The sequence below is a fragment of the Sprattus sprattus genome, assembly GCF_963457725.1.
Source record: "Sprattus sprattus genome assembly, chromosome: 9".
NCBI classification, from domain to species: Eukaryota; Metazoa; Chordata; class Actinopteri; order Clupeiformes; family Clupeidae; genus Sprattus; species Sprattus sprattus.
In genome coordinates, this window is record NC_137928.1 from 17,988,564 (window position 1) to 18,011,213 (window position 22,650).

A 22,650-nucleotide genomic window follows, 5' to 3' on the forward strand; every position below is an offset into this window, starting at 1 on the left:
TGTTTCATATCAAAAATACGCCTAAAAGCCCACCTCTTCACTGAATAACCCGCTAGCTTGTTAGCTGAAAATACTAGGTAACGTTACTAACTTAGCTCTTTTACCAAACAGTGTACATGTAGGATAAAGCGTCTTTCTGTTAAAGTGCACTTTACCTACAAATCATTAAACACTAGTTTAGCCCAGAGCCATAGAATCTTTCTATTTTTCTAGAATCCTTCTATGTATCTGGTTTAACCTACATAGTTCTAGATCAGAACAGATACATAACGTAATTGTGAACCACGTCAATTGTGTGTGTTTCTCTCTTCTTATCATGCATCCACCTTAATCATTTTCTTCAAAAATTATATACTATGGTGTGGTAGACAGAGTACTTTATTCACTACTGCACAAAAACTAGACACGTTTGCAAAACTAGACGTTTGCAATTATGTAAGTTGCATTTGTTGATGACGTATGGTTAATAACATTCATTGTAGAAGGGACATGATAAAATCAAGATCTTAGGTAGGTAAAACAACTTTTCGTTGGGTGTGTCTGGGTGCAAGGCTTCTAGCCCTGTTGGGCAGTGCCCCGCAGTTCCCAATCATGAAGACCAGAGAGGTGACGTCAACGAAGACGGAGTGCAGGCCTGTGTTGGCCAGCATGACGTCCGCCTGGGCCATCCTCATCCTACGCTTCCTGATGGGCTTCGCTCTGCCATTCCTGGTGATCTGCGTGAGCCACTGTTGCCCCTCACCCTGAAGCCAACATCCAGAGGAGGCAGGCCTTGGAGCCCACCTAACATGGCTGTGAACACACACAGCATGATGTTCAAATGTTTGAACATTGGTGGACACTTTGTGGACACTTTGTGGACACTTCACTCTTCACATGTCCATTTGCTGTGTAGGATGAGCACTTCTCCAATGAACGGGAGGCGATATGTTATCTTAATACCTTTTAAAATCATGTCCCCAAACAGATGTTTGGTGTTGCAATGTCTCAGTGGTTTCAAGAAATGTGCTTACCAGTCAACATGTCTGAGAGAATATGATAATTATCACATACCAAAAAGGGACAAAAAATGGCTGTAAATATGTTTAATCATCAAGTTAACCAAAAAAGGGGAAACAAGCAAGATTGCTTAGATGGAACCGTTTCAGAAAATATCGTTTAACCGCACAGCGAATGTTGTATAGTGGGTACATTTTTGGAAGTAAGCCCCAGTTCACTAAATGCACATGTTACTATACCATAAGAATAACACAACAAGCTGTCTGTCATCAAGTCTCATGTTTGGCATTTAAAAGCTATATACTTTACTATGTTCACACTTTACTATGCCACAGTTCAGTATCATAACAAAATCCTGCTTTTATTTGTGTTCTGCTGAGGGCTTCTTATGGTGAAGCTGTTTTGAAATACTTATGTTGTCAGATCTTTCACTTCCCTTTTTTCTCAGAAAAAGATGCATCAGAGCATGTCAAAGCTCCAGCACATCACTTGGACTTCGGACTTTGGTAAAAGGAGGTAAGATCCAGATCGTCATTACAAAGGAAAATGGACATTTGGATTTCTTTTAGAAACCCATGAAACATTCTGTGTTTAATTTAACAATAATTTTGTTTAATTTCACTAATACATGGAATCATTGCTGTAAACGTGTAGTAGCACACACTGGAACCCAGCTCTCTAAAGATGAGATTCTGTGTGGATATCATAGAGCTTTAAATTAATTCAAATATTGTTAGCCTTGACATACAGTTTGTTTTTCAGTCACCAGCTTGTTTTGTAAAATAAGTCAGAACTGGGTAAAAATGTTGGGAGGTGTCCTTGACTTGACATGACTTCATGATTTTTCAAACATATGTTTTATCTGATTCTGTGACATTGTTTGCATGCTGTTAGATATCAGTCTATTTAACGTGATCAAGCTGGCCTCCTGAACTTTTTGTAATCAATGGGATTTAATCAAGGTATTCATTCAGTGTGATTAAATCAAGGTCAAAGTCCTAATTAGCAATCATCCACTCAACTAGTACCTACCTCTAGACACACCCACTACCTGTAACTTATACTGTATAAAAGAAGTGAACTCATGTTAGTATGCTGAAAGAACCGTTCGTGCAACATGCGATCGGATTGTCCTGTGACGCTTGAATAAACATATTTCTTATGTTGGACACTTTCCCGAGTTTTCCTGATTATCTGCAAACCTGACCTTGGATCAAAGAAACAGATCTTCTTCAATGCAGTGTCATTTTAATGTTAATATTATTAGTCATTCGTTGAGTTTTGGAATCTTTATGTGATTTGTATGATTCTATTTTGTGATTAATACGATGTACAATCTGGAATGGTATATCTGGATCTTCTTTGTGAGCAGACAGCAAAATCATACAATTGATCTGATCCTAACTTTCTTTTCAGGATAGTGTAACGGTGTGACAGAGTGACATCAGCAGAATGGATGAAGATTGGATCTACAAACCTTATGACTATAATTTCACTGACTTCAATGGCACTGACTTCAATGGCACTGACTTATTCCCTCTTTACCCAGATGTCATTGGTACAAACCACATCCTTGCTCTGGTCTGCTATGCCCTTGTGTTCATTGTTGGTGTCCCCGGCAACGCCTTGGTGGCCTTTGTCACAGCCTTCCGCATGCCGCGCTCCGTCAACGCCCTCTGGTTCCTGAACTTGGCCCTGGCGGACCTGCTGTGCTGCCTGTCTCTGCCCTTACTGATGGTTCCAATAGCTCAGGACCAGCATTGGTCCATGGGGCCACTGGCCTGCAGGCTGCTGCATGGCACCCTCTACCTGGTCATGTACTGCAGCGTGCTGCTGCTGGTGCTTATCAGCGTGGACCGCTGGATGCTGGTCAGCTGCCCTGTCTGGTGCCAAAACAGGCGCCGGCCGCAGTACGCCTCCTGGGTGTGTCTGGGTACATGGCTCCTGGCCCTGTTGGGCAGTGCCCCGCAGTTCGCCATCATGGAGGCCATAGAGGTGACGCCAGCAAAGACGGAGTGCAGGCCCCTGTTGGCCAGCATGATGTCCGCCTGGGCCATCGTCATCCTCCGCTTCCTGATGGGCTTCGCTCTGCCATTCCTGGTGATCTGCGTGAGTCACTGGCGTGTGTACCAGCAGGCGTCGACGCGTCAGCGCGAGAGGTCGGCGCGCACTGTGCACATCATTTTGGCCGTGGTGCTGAGCTTCTTCCTCTGCTGGGCACCACTGCACGTGGTGGACATCACGTACCTGGCTCTGCCGCCCAGCCACCACGGGCACCATCTTGCCATGGCCCAAGTGCTGGCCTTGTGCCTGGCCTACGTCAACAGCTGCCTCAACCCCATCATCTACGTGTGCGTGGGCCGCGGCTTCAAGGAGGGCCTGATGCGCACCCTACGCAGTGTGCTCCACTTTGCCTCCGAGGCACCGACCCACTCCGTAGGAGCGACGCAGAACAGCAAGAGCACCACAGCCAACACCATGGACAGGAGTGTGTGATCGAGCATATGGTCGATACCGAGATGGTTCCATGACGAGCAAAACCTATTTTAAACATTACTGGGGTATACGACATGACAAAAATTACACCATAGTTCATTAACATCTTGCCATAAACTGTCCTTAATAAACCACATCATTTTGCTCATGACACATTCATATCTGCCATGATTTCAACAAGGACTTAAATGTCCTTCTAATCAGATGTTTAATAAAAATTGCAGAGGTGTGACTGCACAAAAAGTACGACTATCATGAGGTCCTGAGCTTTCTTTCACCTCTCAGATACTGAGACATTTCACAGCAATTTTGGTTGTCCAACGAATGGAATATTGCATAACATTTGGTCCGGGGTGGAGTTGGCCTTTCCAAGACAGGTTAACTTATTTAGCATCATACACTTCATACACTGGGGTCATTCAAGGTACTTTGCAAATGAGAAAATACATGAATAATTCTAATTCAGATTACAAAATTATAGGAGAATAGGATTAAAAACATGACAACTGTTTTGAAAGACAATAAATCAAACATGAAAATAAAGAGCCAATTAGGACAGTAAAGTGGCACTAGATTACAGGAAAGAAATGCAGTAGAGTAAACAGGGTTTTAAACTGAACTGAAAGTGAGGTTGTTTTCAGCCTGTATTTAAAAGTGCTCTTCTAATCAGCCCTCTCTGTCAGCTGGTTCCATTTGAGAGCAGCACAGAAGCTAAACGCTGCTTCTGTTTGTTTAGTCATTATCTTAGGCAGGCCTAATTGACTCCTTCCTAATGATGTAAGACTTCTGCTCGGCTCAGAGAGATACGCTGGGCCCTCACCATTTAGCCGGTTCTAGATCAGCATCAGGACCTAACAGTCTTTTCTGTATCGTACTGGTAGCCAGTGGAAGGATTTAAGACTGCGGGAGATGTGCTCCCATCTTTGAGTCCTAGTGAGAACTCTGCCTGCTGCATTTTGAATACAGTGGAGCTGTTTGATGGTCTTTTTTTGGGAGTCCAGTTAGAAGACCATTACAGTAATCAATCATGAAAGATATAAGGGCGAGTTTCTGCAGTTCTGGCCTAGTCCGAAAATCTCACAATGTGATAATGTGTTTTTAAATTACAGCAGAAACTGATTATCACGTTTATTAATTGCATCTTTCACACTTTCCAGCACCTTCGGTTGCGTACTGTTTCCGCTTGTGCAACCATGATCAACGCAATAGTGGTTGCAGCAGCTTGTGAAATCAGTCTATCTCTTGTTGAAATCAGTCTATCTCTTCTACCCTGTTTGTGACCTTTCTTAGTTTCACTGCTATTACCAGTACCTAACCATAGAGGGCAGTGTGGGCACTCATAAATGAGCAATGTACAGTAATACATTATCACATCATTATGGATATGTGATGTGGATATGAGGGGAAAAAAAGCCCCTGATGTTTTAAAGATGTTTTAATCTAATTGCAGGTTGTTGATTTGTTTTGGATTTAGTGGATCTAGTTAAGGTTGACTTACCTTAATGCTGAAAATTCAATTTCTTGAGCTTTAGGTCATATCCAGTACACATGATTGGCACTATATGCTTCATTTGTCACTTTAGACTACCACACTTACCCTGCATGCAACAGTAAAATATCAGGTTGATGAATATAATTATTATGATTATATTGTATTCTGCTGAATAAACGTCTGAGCATTAAGACATCAGAAGAGTATATATTTTAACAATCATAAATAAAGGCCTGAACTGGTGTGTGCACTCTATCCTACTATCCTATACACTGCTCTCTGTAGCCTGGCACACTATGGCTAAATATAACTGGACTCCTTAGCAACTGGGCAGAAGTGATAGGATGAAGGAAACAGTGAAAGACATGGTGTACTGTAAGAAGATGGAAGATAATCATTCCCCAGCTGGAGACATGCACATAATGTATATTAATATAGCCATTGGAGAACGGTAATACACAGGAGTGTTAAAAATCTTGGCTATTGAAGGAATATTTGAGATTGTTCAGTTGGACAGTCAATCTTTGATGATAGTTGTTTAAATACATTTTCTTGAACTACGGCCTATACAAATATTACAGACACCACAAACACATGTGCATGCACTCACACACTTTTTCTCTCTCAGACACACACATACACACACCCTCACTAATTGGCAACACTCATTCTCACAGTTTGTACAACGGTGTGACATTTCGCATACATCCTTTGGTAATGCTGTGCAAGCATGACAGTCCATGACAGTTCAATCTAATCTTCTTCTATGTGTGTACAGAGTGGGGATTTCCAGACCGACATCATGGCTTCTTCTGTGTGCACCTTATACACTACTTGTGGCCTGTAGTGGGAGTGGTTTGTGAATGACTGTATACTTCCTTGTTGTGTTCATAAGTGTTTCTTGTGCGAGTGCTGTAGTCTGCAGAATATGGTTTCAATGTTCTAAATTGGAGTAATTGGTGTTTTCCCCTTTCTGTTAATGTCTACAGTTTAGTTAGCGGTCAAGAGGCATTGTTATGTATAAACACCTTTTAGCGTCTTTGTGTAACCTGAAGCTTTAATATTGTGTCTGCAGATATAAGAAGGGATCATTTGCCATCCTGTATCAGTGACTGAATGCTTGTGCCTTGTGTTTACAAATGGCAAGAAAAGCGAATACACGCCTGACTTGTTAAGATCATTACACTGGTGTCGGTTAGTGTGTTGCAAAGATGACCACACTCAAGAAGATGTGGACACAGCTGAAAGACCTAGAGCTGCAGCCACGACTTAAGGCATTGTTACAAGGCGGCTGCTGGATAACCTGGACAGGCCCCCAGCCCAGGGCCGGTGGATGGAGCCAACAGTCCATTACCAGTGCAGAAGGGCGGACTTCTGGCACTGGAGTCACCCCAGGGACTGGAGATGCTGGCCTGCCCAAGCCAGCCGGAGGATGTGTCTGCCGAAGAACGACAGAGCTCGGCCCCGCCTCAACACCAAGCAGCGAACCCCCAGTGGGTGTAGGGTGATCCCACAGGAGGACATTGCCTTCTCCCTTATACCACCCAACAGGGGAAAGCTACCCAAAGACTGGCCAGTTCCCCCATGACGGCAGAGAGCTCTGGAGATTCCTGGGGCTTACTACTAATGTTTTGTTCAAGACCTTGCTACGATAGTCAGGGGAAAAGACTGAACTGCTGAATTCGACCTGCTGTGAGCTGAGCTTGTTGAGGTTTCCGTGCTGGTGTTTCCCAATCCTCAGCTACCATTCATCCTCAACACAGACACCAGTGACGTGGGTCTCAAGGTGGTGCTCTCACAGGAGGGAGAGTATTGAGAGAGAGTGGTTGCTTACTTTAGCCACTCACTCAGCCGCCCAGAATGAAACTAGTGCATCACCCGACGACACAGCGATCCTGGATCCTAGTCTTCAGCAGCAGACAGCAGCAATTCCCAGTCTTCAGCAGCCACCACCAGGCTCAAGATCCTGTCCTCGGTGCTTCCTTCTTCTGGTATTCCCATCTGATTTGTAAAAATGTGATGGTGTGCGAGTCACTGTGGTCACTTTTCCCTGTTTGGCTGCAAGTGATCACCTGGTTTAAAACTAAATTAAACACGAGCACAACAACGCACTTGGGGGGTCAGGTCCCAGGCTCTGTAAAGGGCCTTGAGACAATTTCATTGTCCTCCATTATAGATTAACCCCAAAACCATACTCATCTGTCCATACGAAGCACTGAAGGTCTTACTGTGAGGCGGCAGTGCAAGCACCTGAGCCACCGTGCCACTCATAAAGATAGGAATCTATACTACCATTGTGGTTGTGTACATGTTCATAGCCTGAGTGTGCATTAAGCATTGTGCTAGATTCATTGACCTGTGTGCAGGCACATTTGCATGAACTGAGTGTCAGTAATGAGCATTTCTCTCTCTTTTCTAGTTTAAGCTTAGAGAGTAAGAGAGAGAGAGGAAAAGAGACAGAGATAGAGAGAGGGAGAAGGGAGAAAGAAGAAGTAGCAGAGAGTGAAGGAGAGATAAAGGAGGGAGAGAGAGAGAAAGGTAGATAGGTGGAGATGAAAAGTGAAGTACCTGAACAAGACGAAGAGGGGGAGAGAGACAAGAAAGGATTAGAAAGAGAGAGAAGAGGGCAGAGAGAGACAAGAGAGGAATAGAAAGAGAGAGAAGAGGGCAGAGAGAGACAAGAAAGGATTAGAAAGAGAGAGAAGAGGGTAGAGAGAGACAAGAAAGGATTAGAAAGAGAGAGAAGAGGGTAGAGAGAGACCCTTTGCTACTCTTCCCCTTCCCCTCTCTGCCCAGGCCCAGCTGTTTCTAATTGGCTCATTAGTGCGGTGAGGTGAGAGTGTTGTGATGGGTAATCATGAGAGAGAGCTAGAGAGGGCAACCCTGCATCCCAGCATACAGGAGCCCGGTTGGGCCTAGCAGTGCGATGATGGGCCGTGCCAATGAGGTCGGGGCGGCCTCCGAGCAGAGGCCATCTCCCGCCTCCTGAGGCTGCGTGCTGCTGGGACGTAATGAGCTTGAACCTCTTCAGGAGAAAAACACATGGCGTCCTATCCTCACACATGGGGTGCTCCCTCCTGCCAACACACTGCTGAAACACATGCAGATGGTTAATCATGCTTTGGATAGCCAATTAGGAAAATAGACTCTCATGGAGAGTGCTTTAGGATTTCATCTCATGCCTTTATCGTGATAAATGTGCTTAGTCTTTTAATACTTTAGACACTCTGAGAGGTGCAAATACTGAAGTGATTTATGCCTTAGAACCATGGTGTAAAGTGCAATTAAAAAACAAAACATTGTTAGTACCAGACTATTCTGGCAGTAATAACTTTTGATGGATAATCTAATAATAATAATCAGTAAGCAGTAATGCGCTGCAATAATCAGTAGTAATCTGCTAGCGGGACAACTCATCCCTTCGTGAAAATGTTTATCTGTGCTTTGGTTCTGGTATTTTGGTGTGAGCACTAAGCTTATCATTGTCACAGAGGCTGCTGTCAGGAACTGCTAGGGTATGTGGCTATCTACGTATAAAGTAGTTAGGGAAATTAAGCATGCAAACCATAGGCTGCTTGAGGGCCAGGCTGGAGAAGATGTCACCTTTGGCCTAACACCTCCACAGCCTGGCTTACTGGTCCAAACAGCTGGTGAAACATCTGCCTCAACTTCACACTTATGTACCAATCAGAGCATTTCACAAACCCAGACAATGTTTACTCATGGCATCAGAGCTACAAAAAGGATGTTTATTTAGTGCGAATGTTGGTTTAAGTACACAACGGAGGAGCAGAGAAGGGGCAGTTCTTCCCACACTAGTCTACATTCATGAAAACCTTTATGGCTATGGTCCTAAAGCAGACTACTAATGTGCTACTGTCTCTTGAGCAGAATATCTACAGAGTACCATAAATACAGAGTACCATAGATACCAAAGTACCATAAATACAGCAGAAAGCAGGAGGGCGGGCAGGATTTTCCTCCTATTGGCACACAAGGGCACAGTTTCAGGGGCATAAATGGGGATGGGGGTTGGGGTTGTGGCAGTAGGGGTGCAAAAGGTGTAGGCACAAGTCATCAATTCTGGGGGGTGGCACTGAGTGAGAGGTAGGTGGAGTATATCTAAAGGGGTGGCAGTGTGTTTGTCTCTGCATGGCACTGGTGGGCACTCTCTCTTGTGTCTTCACTTTGCAACACTGTCATGCAACAGTGGTCTTGTTTTGTTTTTAAAGAGAAAAGATTACATTAGCAAAAGTTCATATATATTTACAAAAAACAGGCATTGTCAGGCAGTAGGGTCAATGCGACAAATGGAGTCCGTCTTGCATCGACACCACTATCCTCTTTACAAATGGATAATTTAATGTTTACAAAATGTTTCTACAGCATAAAATAATTAAGAAAAGAGATTTATACAAAACAATGTGTCATCATTAGGGACTCTGAACTCTGGCCCTGGACCTGAAGCCTTGGGGATGGGGATGGGGATGGTCCGATGGAAAGTGGCTGGGTGGGGGTGGGGGAAAGTTTCAGACGGTGGTCATAACCTTCAGCGAGCCGGAGCGGAATCGCATGATCTTCTTCTTGAGCGCATGTGACGCCTTGATCTTGACGACGGAGGACAGGGCCGGGGGAGGGGAGGAAGCCAGCCGTGGGGGCACCTCCTGAGGCCACACCAGCCCCCCACCGCTCTCGTCCGAGTCGCTGGTGAATGAGCTGGACCCCGGCGAGTAGGCCTCACTCAGGCTGGAGTCAGAGCCTCCCGCTGCTGCGGGGACAGCAGCAGCAGCTGCAGCCACCGCCGCTGCCACTGCACCGTCCCCATGCTCCTGGCCCCCGTACTGAGCGCATGGGTACGGGGGAGGGGGTGGGGGAGGGGGCCAGGCCTGACTGGGGTGGGGGTGAGGGTTGGGGTATGAGTGAAGATGGGGCTGGGGGCATCCTCCGTACCCCCCTCCAGCCTCCTCCTCCTCCTGGCTGAGGTCGGCTGTGGAGCACCAGCGGCGCTGCTGGGGGGTCTCGCCCTGCACCTGCCGCCTGGCCCTCGCCATGTCCCTTTGGACCGTGTAGTAGCGCCCCCACCCCCCTCCCTGCAGGCTGTTCTCAGACTGCGAGCGGCTGGTCGCCGCCGTCTTCTGCCCCACCCCCCTGGGAGAGCTCCGCGCCTCCGTTGCTCCTGTGCCCCTGCAGGGGGAGGACCGTGCTGGTGGCTGTCCCGCGGAGAATGACGCCCGGCTCTGCTTGTGTTTACCGTGAAATGGGGAACAGCGGTGGGGGTGAGGGTGAGGGTGGCCGACAGGGATGTAGTTGACGGTCAGAAGCTGCTGCTCCGACACCAGAGGATAGGGCTCCCCGTAGTCCGGGTTGCTCTGAAGGGACTCTGGGTCGGTGTTGCTGTAGCCGCCGGGCTCCATGGCCGCCCCGTACTGCTGGGGAGGAGGCACCACTGGAGCCGCTGCAGCCAGAGATGAGGGCCTGGAAGAGGGGTAGAGCAGGGACAGGTAGTACTGCTCCAGAGCCTGGGCAAGCTCACCATCAGACTGGCTTTCCTCGTTGCCCACATTCCCCGCCCACGCCTGGGTCTCAGAGGGGTCCGCAGCCACTTCGCCGTGAGCGGGAACAGTGGCCGGGTGTGGTGGACGGACAGGGAACTGGGCCAGGCCGCGTCCCGGCGGGTAGTGGGTCTGTCGGGGGCGCAGGGTCCGGCGCTGGAGCAGGGAGAGGATGTAGGCCTCCACGCGCAGCGCCTGCTGGATGTCCTCCTCCGTGGTCTCAGGCTCTGGGGCCTCTGGCCATGGCTCTTCCTCCTCCTCCACTTCCTCTTCATCGCCCGTACCCTCTGCGATGTCCTCCAGGGGGGAGAAGGGGGCAGAGTGGGAGCGGGGCAGCATGGGACGAGGACTGAGCTCCCTCGCCTCCTCACCATTCAGCAAAGTGCAGTCTGCAGAGAACACACGTCAGATGCACATTCAGTTACTGAAGGCTCAGAGGGAGAGAGATAATGACATTGAGATTTAGAAATGCTCGCTTGGTGTGTATGGTTTGTTTGGCTGGTCTGAACTTGAGTGTGACTATCTCCCCCCGCCCCCTCCCTCCCCCAGCCCCCACTGGTTTCTTTTCACATTACAATATTTGGTTGCGAACCATGGTCCGTTTATGTCATCAACATGTAAGCAATGTGTAAAGTCGCTAGGCAATGACACAAAGTAAGGGAGGGAAAATGGAAAGCCGTGCTCTATTTGTTTGTCTTTATCTTTTGGTTCATTTGGTCATTTTCGCTGAGCCATAAACGATGCGAGCTGCTCAGTTTTTGCACTCAGCACTGACATTCAGCAATGCAATATGAATTTGCATCTCTGCTAGCACATCATACATGCATAGTCTCAAGCATGTTCTGCCACGTAATGTTAGCTGTCCTCTAGTCACTTTTTAGAAAATAGCATGTCAATAAATCATTTCAAATTTTTTCAAATCATAAACTATACCTCAAACCTCCAGTTTCAGGAGGAATCTGGCACGGTCCCTTGGTGCGCACCCGAGTTCGTAAAACAACTTTGGCATCAACGAATCAAACACAACCGTACTAATGGCTTAAGCCAAGCCCGGTCTGCACCAAAAGCTCTAGTGTGAAAGCACCCTATGGGTAGTGTCTCTGAGTGTGTGTGTCTCTGTGCACCAATACGTGTAAATCTGTTGTGAGTGACTCCATTCTATGAATTTTTGTAATTTTGATGTGTCCTCCTTACCCACTGATTTGGGCCGGTGGTGGCTGGTGGTCCAGGGGGCTGAGGGGCAGGGGGCGCCAGGAGGGGAGAGACTATCACTCTGCTCATAGAAGCCTGGGGAAAGGAGAAGGGACATAAACACCCTGGTTACTATTTCACACCAGTATAACAACACAGATCAGACACTCAGGCAAATAGTCACACTCAGCATTAAATGACACTCATCACATAGTGACTAGACCAGTGGGTGAATAGACTGGGGTGCAATCCAGCATTCTTCTAAGATCCACTAATGTGGGCACTTAAATGAATCATTAACGAATCTATGAGTATAATGACGGAAGTATTAATAGATAGATGTAATATAGGGCAATGTATGATGCATCTGATCATCAAACATAAATGCATGATATTTTCAAATACACCCATAAATGAATCATACCAATCCCTACTGCTCATGGTTGGACATACATAGCTTCCCACTGGTGCTGTAACACTGATGTATTGATGCAGTGCCATTGATTAAACCGTTGAGAGTCACTTGGAAACTAAGACTAAAACACAGATTAAAATAACATAAGCTCCTAGTGCTGTATCCTCATTATCCTCCTGTGTGTAATTGGTCTTTAGGGTCCGCACCTGAGCTGGGTCGACTGTCCTCCTCCTCATCCTCAGACGGCTCGTCACAGATGGTGGGGGGCAGGGGTGGCGGTGGCAACGGTTGCTCCAAGCTCAGCTCCCTCAGCTGCTGCTCCAGTGCCAGCATTAATCCCCAGGGGGCGCCCTGGAGGCTGTTCTGTAACACAGACACACACACTCTTACTCAGATGCATGCGCTATCCATACACGTCACATTAGATACACACAGGGACTGCATTAAAACAAACAAAAGTGTTCTATTCCACTGAAATGATGTTTTCTATAAGTGCCCACACTGAAATGTGAAATGAAGAGGTTACACAGACTGGGTGGATGGATCAGACTCCCTGCATTGACATGAATGAATAGCATTAAACATTTAACAGCCAATGCATCTGCGTCCCCCCATTAAACAAGTCCTTAAAAGACCCTGTAGGTGAGGCCTTGGATGACTCCATAAGTACAGCTGCTGTGTATGTGCAAAATGAAGTGAAGTGGAGTAAGACTGTGTGTGTGCGTGTGTGTGTGCACGTGCATGTGTGTGTGTGTGTGTGTGTGTGTGTGAGAGTTTTCATGCGCACCACCAGCCACGGTTACATAAGTCGTGAGCAAACATACCCAGCTGGAACATCCATAATTCAGTGAAGTCTCAGCATTTATGGAAGGTGACGCTGGGATGCTCTTTTCATGGATGTGAGATGCACAAACACACACACACACACACACACACAAACACACATACACTCACACACATACACACACACACACATACACACGCGTGCATGCACAAATACACGCACATGTAAGCATGTAGACACCATAAAAGCAAGCTTGTTCAATTTACCACAGCACAACTCTGACGATGTGCACCCAAATACCCACCAACCTCACCCAAACACACACACATACACACAGACATCACCCCCCATGCACTCAGATTCTGTTATCAACCATTTCACATCCAGTGAGGTCAACCGAAAGGCAGGGAGAGAAAAGAGACTTTCATCTCTGACAACAGAACAAACACACTCCCTACTCTTTGTGGTCCCACATTGGGGATCAGGTGCTAGAGTAGATCCTGCATGTTTTTAAGCAGATAAACACTGGTTTTAAATGTCCTTCAGATGCCTGCCAGCTCATCTCAGTATCCAAACATTTAATTTGAATGGCACAAATAACACCTTCAATTTGATTTATTTAAATTATTGGTTGCAAAATCCCTGCGGGGGCAGGAAGTGCATGTGTGAATCAGTGTGACAAATGTTATTATTGTGATGATGCTTGAAACAAGTGGACGATGCCAAGAACACAAACCTTTGTGTTTATTTAAATGCAGGAATATCATTAATTGGCCATCTTTGGCAGCCTTTCCTCCAAACGCACTCAGGACATTTAGAAAACAGACATCAGTCATTGTGCATGTACAGAACAATCGACGAGTAATACCTCTCCTCGATGGCCAGACTTCATGATACATCTTAAAATCTTTAAAAAGATCTTTAAATGTCTTAATTCCATGTGTGGGGGATACCTTATGGAAAATATTGTGTCTTTCTGTCAGGCACTAACAACCATCACATTAAGATGGTACAGATTTGAGCGCAGCTTATTATTTCAGCTTATTTTAGCTTATTTATGCTCGGCAATGCATGAACTCAAGGCCCAGCTGTAGAGGCTTGCTGTGCCTGGCCACTGTGAAATGACATCGACCGCAGGGCTCCTTAACGAAACTTTACTTTAATACGCAACCATGGCAACACTGAAGCAGCTGCACATGGGAAAGAGACAAGAATGGATTTATGAGGGACCGTGGTGAAACAAAGAGTCGGAAGATTCTGGGGAAGGACGAGCGAGGTCTGGTATCAGAAATCAATCCTTCTAGGACATGCTTTTCACGTGGTCAATGTATCAAGGGGCCTGCCAGCCAACACTGCTCACCCAAACATTCAAACATACACACACACACACACACAGACACACACACACACACACACCCACATGCACACACAAACCATAATCAGGCAAGCATGTGTGCAGATGTTTGCAAACAAGCAAGCACTCAAACAAGCACACACACATACACACAAAGACTGTAGAAAACACTGATTAAATATTGATAATCCATATAAATTAAGGCACACCTCACGCTTAATTCTCTCCTTCAGAAATGTTTCCACTACAAACCTTGATTAAGTGAAGGCTGCATATTTCAAATCACATCAAATATTTAAGAGAGAAAACACACTGTATTAGACTATCTCCATCCGTGAGCCTTTAATTCTGAAACATAATTAATTTAAATAGCCTTGCACGCTGACTATGCGTGTAACACGAGGAAAATAACTATTCCTGTTGTCATTTGATGTCCTTACCCTAATTGAGGGCCTCTCATCCCACGCTGGTGTAGGGAAAGCCCCACACAAGGGACTGTCACACTGATATTCTCTCATTATGTGGTGTTGTGATTTCCACCATAAAAGAGTCTAATGGGAAATTGGTAAGGAGAACCCTACCCCCACTAAGCATCCTATACACAGACCTGCACACATGCACACACACACACACACACACACACACACACACACACTCGCTCTCTCTTTCTTCCCTCTCCCAATCCATCTCTCTCCTCCTCACACATACACACTCTCACACACACACCTCCCTCTCTCCCTCACGCATCCACACGCCCCTCTCTTCATCTATCTCTCTCTCCTAGACACACACACACACCCCTCTCTCCATTAGCATTCTCTGTCTCTCTCACATAGACACTACTCACAGACACACACACACTCCACACACACACACACACACACACACACACACACAGCAGGGTGCCACTGCGAGGAAAGGATTGTGAGCTTTCTCCCTCATCTCACACTACATCCACGGAGTTGGCTGGCTTGAGAGAACTGGCAGAGTGCACACCATCCACCAACTTAGCATAAACCACCATTTCATCGTGAAATCAAGATTGATATGCTTTTCCATGCCCCAATTGCCCAAAGAAGGGTGTTTCAGAGTTAGGGTAACCAACACCGAAGTGCTTTATCTTGAAGTCACTTCAGAGAAAATGCAATCAAGAATTGGAGACGCCAATTAATGGCATTTGACTGGCATATAATACGCATTGTGTCAGCTTGGTTGTGGTCAGAGGCGCAGACGCGATGAAATTCTCCCTAGGCTATTGAAGCGGAGCCACTATTACCAGCGCTGACAGCTAATTTGGGTGACGCGGCGGCTTCTTCCTGTTGGTTTCAAAGCGTGGCTCCCTGCTCGCCGTCCTGGGAGGCTGGGTCTTATTAGTATTCCACTCCATACGCGCCTTTTGTTTGATCCGGGGAGGGGAGAAACAGGGGGGAAAGAAGGGGCACTGCTTATTTGATTTCTTTCACCCCTTATTCAGACGGCCTTTCCTCACGACCTCAGGCCGTGTGCGGGTAAGGATCTGGCAAACAGTGGCGCACTGAAAGAGAACACCAATCAGCTTTGAGGTGAACAGGCTAGTTAAGGCATTCTGACTGCCTTCACCTCTTCAATGTGTTGTGATAGATTTACACCTTCGGGCCACACACAGCCAAAGAAATGTTACAAACACACATTGACCCCCTACATTGTACAGATACACATTAAAGGGCAACGAGGGGGATTGAGCGTTAAATCACTTTTGAGTAGTCTTTAACTAATTTCAAAACAAAAGTTGTTTGCATAGCATCTTGAACAGTAGATCATTGTATGGTAAAATAGTAGAGAAATATAACTGTATTGGGACAATAAAACGCCGTTAAAAACGATTAATGCCAGTAATGTTAAATTCCAATATAGTTTTAAGGTAGAGATTCCTTGACTGAGGAACAATGGATCATTAAGTGGTGGGACTGCGACGACTAGTGCTCCACCCCCACCTCAATGGGACATGAATAACTCGCCGTCAGAAGGAAACATTAAGATTAATTTGAGGAGAGAATGTCAATCTGGTTATATCCTCTGTGTCACGCATGAGGGGTCAACTGCGTAAGTTGATTAACAGCCCCCGTCCAAACATATCCACCAAGACAGGGTCTGGCGCACCCGACTGTGTGTGCTAGTTTGAAGGTCTGCATGTGTGTGTGTGTGTGTGTGTGTGTGTGTGTGTGTGTGTGTGTGTGTGTGTATAAATCTGTGAGGTGCCAGCTGCACAGAGGTGTCACGCGCTTTGCCATTGTGCCTTCTCATATTTCCAGTTGCCAAACAACAACTATTAATCCCCGACCAACCCCACATACACTGATTTTACAGTGGGTTAATCGTCTTATAATGGTGTTTAATACACTGGCCTACTCTGGAAACAATCACAGATGTTCGGCAAGCTGCCGCTGTCTCCGAACTCTTACCAGTTGTCGTCTCAAAGTCAAGTCCTCTTGCTCCCGAAGGATAGCCGATTGGGTGGAACAAGCAGGCTGTAGGTCTCCCCATGCTGGTTGTCCAGGAACTATGTCTCCGAGGGACAGGGCGTTCAAGACCAGGCTTTCTTGCCGTTGTTTGAGAAGCTCAAGTTCGCATAACCACGCCAGGCTGGCTTCCAGGCGCTCCTTTTTCTGGCTGCGTTCCGTCGTCATCTGCGAGGAGAATCCACAATACATGGAGAATCCCTTTTTGCCTCCGGCTTTGGCAAAGCTCGATTTCGTTATACAGCCTATACAACACAGCCTCTTACTTTTTCCTTACGATTCGTTTTCAGCGTTGCACATTTCCCAGTTGTGTTCCCAAGTTCTGACTGTTTAGCTGCGCTTGCCCATGCGTGATGGTGACCATCATAGCTTTTTCACAACACGAGAGCCTTCCACAGTCTTCATCGCCCCTTTTTTTTCTCGCACAGAAATAAATTAAATTTGTCAGTTATTCATATATTATGCCTTCCGTGTGGTTCATTGGTTCGGAAGTGTCTTCGTAATAATTAAATATCTGAAATGACCCGCCCCTAGAAAGGCTCCTATACATTTCATTGGGCGTATTCCACTGGGTGCGGGGCGAGAGCCGAGCCCGGGTCCCGTTAACTCTCCATGGTTCCGCCTCTACGGCCATAGGAGCAGGAAGCTCGAGGCATCGTCGTGACATCATGTTGAAAAGGGGGTGTGAATGAAGGATGGCCATGAATGAACAAGACAGGCTATGATTGATCCGTCTACGCGAGAGACTTTGTGTTGAAGCAGGGGCGGCCTTTCCTACAGGCGGGTAAGGCGGCCGCCTAGAGCGCCATCTAGAGGGGGAGCGCCAAATAATGCGCCCGAAAAAGAAAGAAAAAACACAATTTTTTTTTTTTCCCGGACGCATAAATTGGCTCTCCTTCTATATCTCCAACCAATATTTTGACATAAAAAAATGAATCTAACTTTAGGGTAAAATGAGCCAAAACTCGAAAACGGAGGGCTATGTTCTTCATTGGTGTTGTTAGATCATGCTAGCATAGCGAGACATTTGGTGCGAATGTGTGTGTATCCTCTGAAGAGGCTTATCCCCAACGGCGTGCATGGTTCGGATCATAGAACTCATCGATATATCTCTTTACAGTCGGAAAGACAGGTGAAAGTAAAGATATTACAACCCCGCAAGGTGCAGGGAAGTTTACTTATGATGTACAATACACATTAAGGGTTGCTACAATATGTTATCATGAAAACACTAATGATGAACACAGTATTTCAGAGATCAAACTGATTTTGGAGAAACAGTGTATAATGAGCAGATAAACAACACGTGGGAAAACATTAATACAACTTCTTCAGGGGGTTATCAAACATTATTGTGAATGAGAACATGTACATGGATTTATGGGAACAGCTCGACAGGTCCTCGTCTGTTGCAACTAATTACAAATCAAACTTCTTCCAACAATATCACATAGGCCTATGCGCAAAGTAACGTATTCTTTTAACGACATTGAAGCGAGGAAATAAATTTCGCCACAAAGCTAAATTTAACAAATAATGATAATACTGACTGGAACATGCCTGCATAGTCGCCCCATAATGCCGTGCGGCGGGCGCATATACTTTTCTATGTGTGATAATGCACTAACGATGTACCTGTTCCTTACTGTTCTTATTACAGTGCATGAAATGCCCTGTATTGTTATTCCTAGGCTTCTTCTTCTTCTTATTCTTGTTACCTTTTTCTGCGATTAATTCAGCCCGAACCACTTAACGTAGAAACTTCATTCAAACTTTGTCGCGTAGGTCTTGTAAACGACACTTATGCTATGTATTTTTCACTTTTCTAAACTTTATACTTTTTAAAATATTAAAGAAAAACGAATATAAATTTCTCCCATTGACTTACATTGGGCCATTATGACATCATAATAGGGTCTTTAAACTGCTTGCACCTGTGCTTTACTCTGCCGTGCTAAGGCAAAAGACCGTAACTTCAAGTTTGGTCAAAAATGAGTTTTTGACGTATTTGTAAAATATCAGCAGTAATTAAACAAATGTACTGATATTAAATGTACTACTAACATGCCATTATCAAATTAAAGCCAGTGACATCAGTATTTTGGTTGATTTCACGATGTATAGGCTACCGACAGTTAGCATACCAAGCTAGGTAGCATTACCATTAGAATTGCATGGCAGATATGCTAAGCTATCGGGCTATTCCCCCACCCAGTGCCTGTGGCTAGTCCGAAAAAGGTGCATCTAAATCTGGTAACTTCGCTTGGCGAGCGGGGGCATGTGGAGGGGGAAAATGGGCCTCATTCTCTATCGTTCTCTCTCTCTCTCTCTCTCTCTCTCACACACACACACACACACACACACCCCAATGGACTGACATAGATGTTTTATGTGTTTCATGTGACAATTCAAGTTCATTGTTTTATGTGCTTAATGTGATAATTCAATGGTGTGTGTGTGTGTGTGTGTGTGTGTGTGTGTGTGTGAGATAATCATTGTATTGGTAATTGTGATAAATGAAATAGTATTACTACTGATTAATTAATAGGGTCATTATTCCATTGTTATCATACCACTGAGCTTTAACATAGAAGTTACTGCCTTCTGCCTTAGTATGCTTCACTGACACCTGTGCCAAATCCAAAGAACCTCTTCTCTCTCTGTCCCTCTCAATTTAACTGTAACTAGGAACATTAAGACACCATCCATTCTCTATTTTTTTTTCTCTCCATCTCTCCATCTTTCTCTCTGTCAACTTTCTCTCACACTCAATCTCTCTTCTTCACTCCATTTTTATCTCCTTTTTTCAATATTTTCACTCTCTCTTTATCTCTTCATCCAGAGACACTCTTGTTCACTCTTCTTTCCTTCTTCCACTCTTCTTTCCTTTCTTATTTTCTTCTTCCATTTTTCTTTCCTTCTTCCACTCTTCTTGCCTTTCTTTTTTCCTTCATCCACTCTTCTTTCCTTCTTCCACTTTTCTTTCCTTTCTTCACTCTTCTTTCCTTCTTACACTCTTCTTTCCTTCTTTCACTCTTCTTTCTTTCCTTATTTCCTTCTTCCACTCTTCTTTCCTTCCTTCACTCTTCTTTCTTTTCTTCTTTCATTATTTCACTCTTCTTTCTTTTCTTCTTTCCTTCTTCCACTCTTCTTTCCTTTCTTCACTCTTCTTTCTTTTCTTCTTTCCTTCTTTCACTCTTCTTTCCTTTCTTCTTTCCCTCTTCCACTCTTCTCTCCTTTCTTCACTCTTCTTTCCTTTTGTCTTTCCTTCTTCTACTCTTCTTTCCTTTCTTTTTTCCTTCATCCACTCTTCTTTCCTTCTTCCACTTTTCTTTCCTTTCTTCACTCTTCTTTCCTTCTTACACTCTTCTTTCCTTTCTTCTTTCCTTCTTTCACTCTTCTTTCTTTTCTTCTTCCTTTCTTAACCTTTGCATTTCATGCACTGGTATTTCCTTCAGGAAATGCATTTTCTAGTTGCATGTCGTTGTTCTGTGTTGGGACTAAGTTTATACAGGTGTGTGACGGTAACACAGTCTATTTGCTGCGATCGTTGTGTTTATGTGAAATAATTGCAGTCTTACAAGGCAAAATAGCGTTTGAAAGTTGCAATGGGGGGGGGGGGCGCCAGGAGTGAAGCTCGCCTAGAGCGCCTAATGTGCTAGGGCCGCCCCTGTGTTGAAGCAATGGGAATACTCTGAAAAGAAAACAGATGAGAACAATTCGCTTTTTTAGAGGAGTTGTAAAGGCTTATTATTTTTGCTGTATTGTAAAAACATATTCTAAAGATACTTTACAACTACATTAAAAGTATTCATGTAAATACTGAGAACATCAGAAAACTGGTGAATGCCTTGCTGGTGCAATCATGATAAGTAACATCATCCACACAGGCCTTCGTGCTGTTGCTAACTGCACTTACCACTTCTGCAGTTCACCGTAAGTCATAATCACTGGAAAAGCATTTATATGTGACACATGGCATTTAGGACATAACCCCTCTTTACTGCAATAAAGCAAGAGAATTGTCATGAATAACATGTGACCTCCAGAAATATTCTGGCTACATTGAGATGACTAATGTACCAGATGCTGCTGATAACTACACTTGTCAACATGGAACAGTGAACATTGTCTGGAGGCGAATGAGTCTAGTAGTATTTGTTAGGCGTACCCTGTCTGACTCGTGAATGCAATCTGAATCAACCTTAGAATGCCTCAAAGGGTACACGTTTGGCACTTTTTTACTTGAGTTATTGAGCTCAGTGTAAGAACTGCTCTGATGCTACTATTGTAAGTCACCATCAATAATGTACTCACAAACACCACATTACATAGATAATGACCCAGTTATATCACAGTGCTGTGTTCATTAAAGTTTACAAGAACTATATCACTGATATATTTTCTGCTCTCATCTGGAGATTTTTTATTTCAAATTGTCTTTTAAGTGGAGACTTTGTGTATATATCGCACAACTAAAATATAGGCCTATACTCTGCATATATCAACTTAAAGCATACCTTATTCATTTGAAAGATATACAAGGATACAGAGACAACATACTTGGACAAAAGTCTGTAAATTGAATGAATATTTAATATCTGTGATATGCACCACCAGTTTCCCTTAGTCCCAAAATTCATCAATAAATAATAAACCTGCTGTGATATCAGAGGCCGTAGGATCAGAGTTGAAGACACAAACAGATAGACCTTTGCATTTATCAAAATATTAGGAATATTTAGAAACCACACACAAAAGGCCCAATGTTTACAAACCACACACAAAAAGAAGCTGTATTTTGCCATCTTTTCATCATCCAAGAGGTTGTCTTTATGCTCCCAGTGGTGAGCCGCCCTCCCGTTTCAAACAGGAAGGTTATGAGAGCACCATGTGGCTAATAGTGGTATTGAAGGCATACAAAAAAAACAAAAAAAAACACACAAATATGCCTCAGACCAAAGACATTCAGGAATACATTAGTATGCTTTGTGGTTAAGGTCTAAAGATTAGCATAACAAGAGAAAATAACTCATTATACAAACTGTCATGGGATACAATTAATTGTAGTATTGCAGATTTTGAGGTCTGTACTTATAGGTGGCTATTGTGTGGTTGTACAGTTACTCTCCCAGCAGGCTCTGCGGCATTGTTTGACTTTATGTAAGTCTTTTTTGCCCCCCCCCATTTTATTTGTGGTTTTGTCCTCATTGTGTGGTTATGTTCAGAAATGAACAAAAACATCAAAATATCGAATTCTGATACAAACACTTAAATACCAAATGGAAATGCATCAAATGCTAAACTTATATGGCAAACACACAACATCTTTCAAGCGAAAGATATATTGAAATTAAATGTATTTCAGTGTCTTAAATATAACTCTCCAAAATAAAAAGCATTAATCAGTGGGTTACAAAAAAAATAACTTAAATGTGGAAAGCAGCTTGAGTCCCAAGGTCAGGTAGGAGACCCTCTGCTCACAGAAGGTCAGGTAGGAGACACTCCGCTCACACAAGGTCAGGTAGTAGAGTCTCACACAAGGTAAGAGTGTGCCATTTTAACATGACATGCTAGTAAAATAGATGAGCAAATGTTATAGACTTAGTAAAATAAATTACCAAAAGCCCCAAACATCACCCAAATGAGGGGGGGGGGGGGGGGAAATCATTATTATTTTGTCTATTTATTCATCATTTCCCATTGAAATGTTCTCTTTAGGAGGGTGGCCGGTCCGATCCCCGACCAGTAGGAAAAATGTGGGCGGGGGAAGTGGTAGAGCACTGCTCTCCCATGCCCACATCCACGTCTGAACTGCCCTTGAGCAAGGTACCTAACTTCGATCACTGCTCCCCGGGCGCCACCAAAG

The 22,650-nt window shown here is 44.7% G+C and overlaps 2 protein-coding genes across 2 annotated transcripts; one reads left to right on the forward strand and one right to left on the reverse strand.

The window, feature by feature from the left end:
- Positions 1-2,451: 2,451 nt before the first annotated feature.
- Positions 2,452-3,495, forward strand: c5ar1 (complement C5a receptor 1; the record flags this gene model as incomplete). Its single annotated transcript, XM_080845004.1, has 1 exon — positions 2,452-3,495. One exon carries the CDS (start codon positions 2,452-2,454, stop codon positions 3,493-3,495), a length of 1,044 nt encoding a protein of 347 aa, XP_080701130.1.
- Positions 3,496-8,715: 5,220 nt separating this feature from the next.
- On the reverse strand, positions 8,716-17,185 carry dact3b (dishevelled-binding antagonist of beta-catenin 3b). The gene is made up of 4 exons (XM_080845005.1): positions 16,725-17,185; positions 12,352-12,508; positions 11,734-11,826; positions 8,716-10,928 (listed from the first exon to the last, which is right to left on the reverse strand). The coding sequence occupies exons 1-4, from the start codon at positions 16,971-16,973 to the stop codon at positions 9,517-9,519; spliced, it is 1,911 nt and encodes a 636-aa protein (XP_080701131.1). The 5' UTR covers positions 16,974-17,185; the 3' UTR covers positions 8,716-9,516.
- Between the last annotated feature and the right edge of the window lie 5,465 nt (positions 17,186-22,650).

Excerpts from the sequence above, each read along its gene's own strand:
- dact3b (XM_080845005.1), bottom strand. The coding sequence starts at position 16,973 with ATGTATTGTGGATTCTCCTCGCAGATGACGACGGAACGCAGCCAGAAA. Across the intron at positions 12,509-16,724 it reads TGACTTTGAGACGACAACTG|AACAGCCTCCAGGGCGCCCC; the intron begins GTAAGAGTTCGG and ends TCTGTGTTACAG. Across the intron at positions 10,929-11,733 it reads CCACCGGCCCAAATCAGTGG|ACTGCACTTTGCTGAATGGT; the intron begins GTAAGGAGGACA and ends TGTTCTCTGCAG.